At 51.6% G+C, this 2,637-nt stretch overlaps 1 protein-coding gene across 1 annotated transcript in view; it reads right to left on the reverse strand.

The window, feature by feature from the left end:
- Positions 1–2,192, reverse strand: part of Arhgap17 (Rho GTPase activating protein 17) — a 69,692-nt gene extending 67,500 nt beyond the window's left edge. The window contains exon 1 of the mRNA XM_026781039.1: positions 2,030–2,192. Within this exon, the coding sequence (XP_026636840.1) occupies positions 2,030–2,082 (53 nt within the window). The 5' untranslated portion in view covers positions 2,083–2,192. The remainder of the gene's footprint in view (positions 1–2,029) is intronic.
- Positions 2,193–2,637: the final 445 nt, after the last annotated feature.

The raw sequence follows: 2,637 nt of genomic DNA on the forward strand, positions 1-2,637 counted from the left end.
AGAGAGAGAGAGAGAGAGAGAGAGAGAGAGAGAGAGAGAGAGAGACTGGCCTAGGAAATCGACAGCAAGAGAGCAACAGGTTTTCTCCCCAGTAAAAACAGATGTTCTGACTTGAGTCTCACAGCTGCCACACCCTTACAGCTCGGCAATAGCTGCAGCTTCCACTGGCATCTAGTAATAAAGATTTTTAAACAGAGTCAAAGGTCAGGGCCAGAATTACTGTCCCAGTATGAATCACCACCACTCTATCCTGTTCACATTTTCCCATACTTAATCCCACAGCACCGGGCAATGTAGTCAAGAGCCAGACTCCTGGAATTAACCATTTCGACAGGCCATCTGTCATGGGATAAGGGTCACAAGTCTTGGGAATCAAAGACACACAGGAAAGGCACTCAGGGTGCTCAGTCCGACAGGCGACGCGAGCAGGTAAGGCTGCAGTTTGATTATAGAAAAGCGGTATCATGACGGTGCCCATCTGGGGCATCATGGATCTTCACAGGACACAGAGACTATCGCCGAGAGACCTGAAGAATCCCTAAGAGGTGTCTATCAGCTAGATGTGAGGAAAGAGGCTCCCGGGATGTCCAGGAAGAGGATAATGCTTAAAGGGCTCTCAGGGAAACTGAAAGTGGGTAGGCACGGCTGGAATGTAAAAGTAGGAAGGGAAGCTAAGGGGAAGCAGGAGTCCACAGAACTCTAAATAGCTTTAAAGATAGAAAGCTCTCAGAACTTTACATAGAAACAGCAGTTATCCCTTTTCGCACACAATACAAAACCTAATAAATTAATTAATTAAGAAATAAAAACGATCTAACAAATAATATATCTTGGTATTCACTAAGTTTTGATTCTGCCATGCGTACTGCTGAGAAAGGGGTACAAAACATAAATTATTATTTTTATATAATATTTTTGTTTGAGCCATTAGGATTATTTGCCTTGATCTTCCTCTTTCTTAATTCTACAAGCAAAAGAAAAATAGACATGTGTGGGTTTAAGGGGCAGGATCTGATTCTGGATAAAAGATAATGCATACCAAAATTACAAGACGGGTTTGTTTTTTTTTTTTGAAACTTCGTAACAAAACTTAGCAGAAAGTTGAGGGAAACGAAACATTCTAAAAAGCAAATTTAGAAAACTCAAGAGGAAGTAAAAGTATTTTCCTACACATAAAAAAAGAAGTGTCTCACGTGCTTCAACCAAACCAAACTCCCCTTAACTGTCAGGGGAGGAGGGAAAGAGCGAGGGCTACGAAAAAAAATTCATCTATCTCCGTGCAAAATAAACAGCAAATTGGTTCAGCACGGCTACCCGGCTATCCGCCCTGCAAGACCTTGAAATATTTGTTGCAGATAGCACAGCGCACAACAGCCTCCTGGAGCTCTAAAAACCGCACACATCGTTCCTGTTCTACAGCCACCCCATGTACAGTCCCTCCTGTATTCTTTCATTAAAAAAAAAAAATCAGTGTTTCCTGTCAAGCACTCCTGCAGTATCAAAGAAACACAAAATATCTGTTTCCACATCCAAGATGAGAAAAGACATCCTTTTCCCTTTCCGAACTTCTGAACGTCAAGAACTAGCAACAAGTTCCCAATAGTCTAGATTTTGAGATCACACTTCTCGACTCCTTTACAGGGAGATTGAACTTCTCTGGTCTAACACCCCTTCAGGTCTTCTGGGAGGAGAAAGGCTGCAACAGCGGGTCGGCGGGGAGAGCCTGGGAACGCCGCCCCCAAAGCTGCGCGCCTGGCACTGCGTTAGGAACACAAGTTTGCGGAGTTTTCGCGGCAGGCGGCGAGCTCGGGCTGGCGGGGACACAGGGCAGTAAAGGCTCGCGGGGGTCTCCCGAGGGCGATGTTTCTCTGGGCAGGACAATGGGCAGCGCCCAAGCCGCAGCTTGGCGCAGACCCTCGCCCGGCTGGCCCAGGCCGGGCCGCGCCCGGTTCTCCCCGTTCCCCGGCTCGTCGCGCGCAGGACCGGCCCGCCCCCCGCGCGCCCCCGCCGGCGCGCCCCGCGCACTCGCCTGCCGACAGTCTGGTTGGCCAGCTGCTTCATGCGGTTGAATTGCTTCTTCATGGCGGCGGCGCGACGGCGGCAGGCCGCGGGGCTCTGGCCGGGGAGAGGTGGGGACTGTCTGGCGGTTCCTACATCGCTTCCCGGCCCGGGAGGCGGCGACGAAGCCTACAGTTCGGCCCCGCCCTCGCCGCGTCACTTCCAGCTCGGCCGCCCGCCCCTTCTGCTCGACCGACCGAGTGGAGCCGAGCCGAGCCGAACAAGGCCGAAACTAGAGGGGTGGAGTCGAGCAGGTGCGAACGAACCCGAGATGGGTGGAGCTAAGCCAATCAGGGCGGGGACCCATGAGGCCCAAAGGAGGTGGGTGGGGCCAAGCCGAATGGGTCCGAAATCAGATAGGTGGAGTCGAGCTGTGCCGGTCAGAGCCGGGCCGAAACCACAGAAGTCTGGCCGAGCGAGACCAAGGGAAGCTAGGCGAACTTAAGGGTGGAGCTGAACTAATCGTCGAGCGGAGAGGGGTGAAGTTGAGCCAATCGAGGATAGACGAGCGTGGCCCTACCAAGAAGGGCGGAGCCAAGACCCGCGGGGGACCCTGAATGCTGGCCATTCTTAGCTAGA

This window comes from Microtus ochrogaster, chromosome 8, assembly GCF_000317375.1.
Source record: "Microtus ochrogaster isolate Prairie Vole_2 chromosome 8, MicOch1.0, whole genome shotgun sequence".
Classification (NCBI taxonomy): domain Eukaryota; kingdom Metazoa; phylum Chordata; class Mammalia; order Rodentia; family Cricetidae; genus Microtus; species Microtus ochrogaster.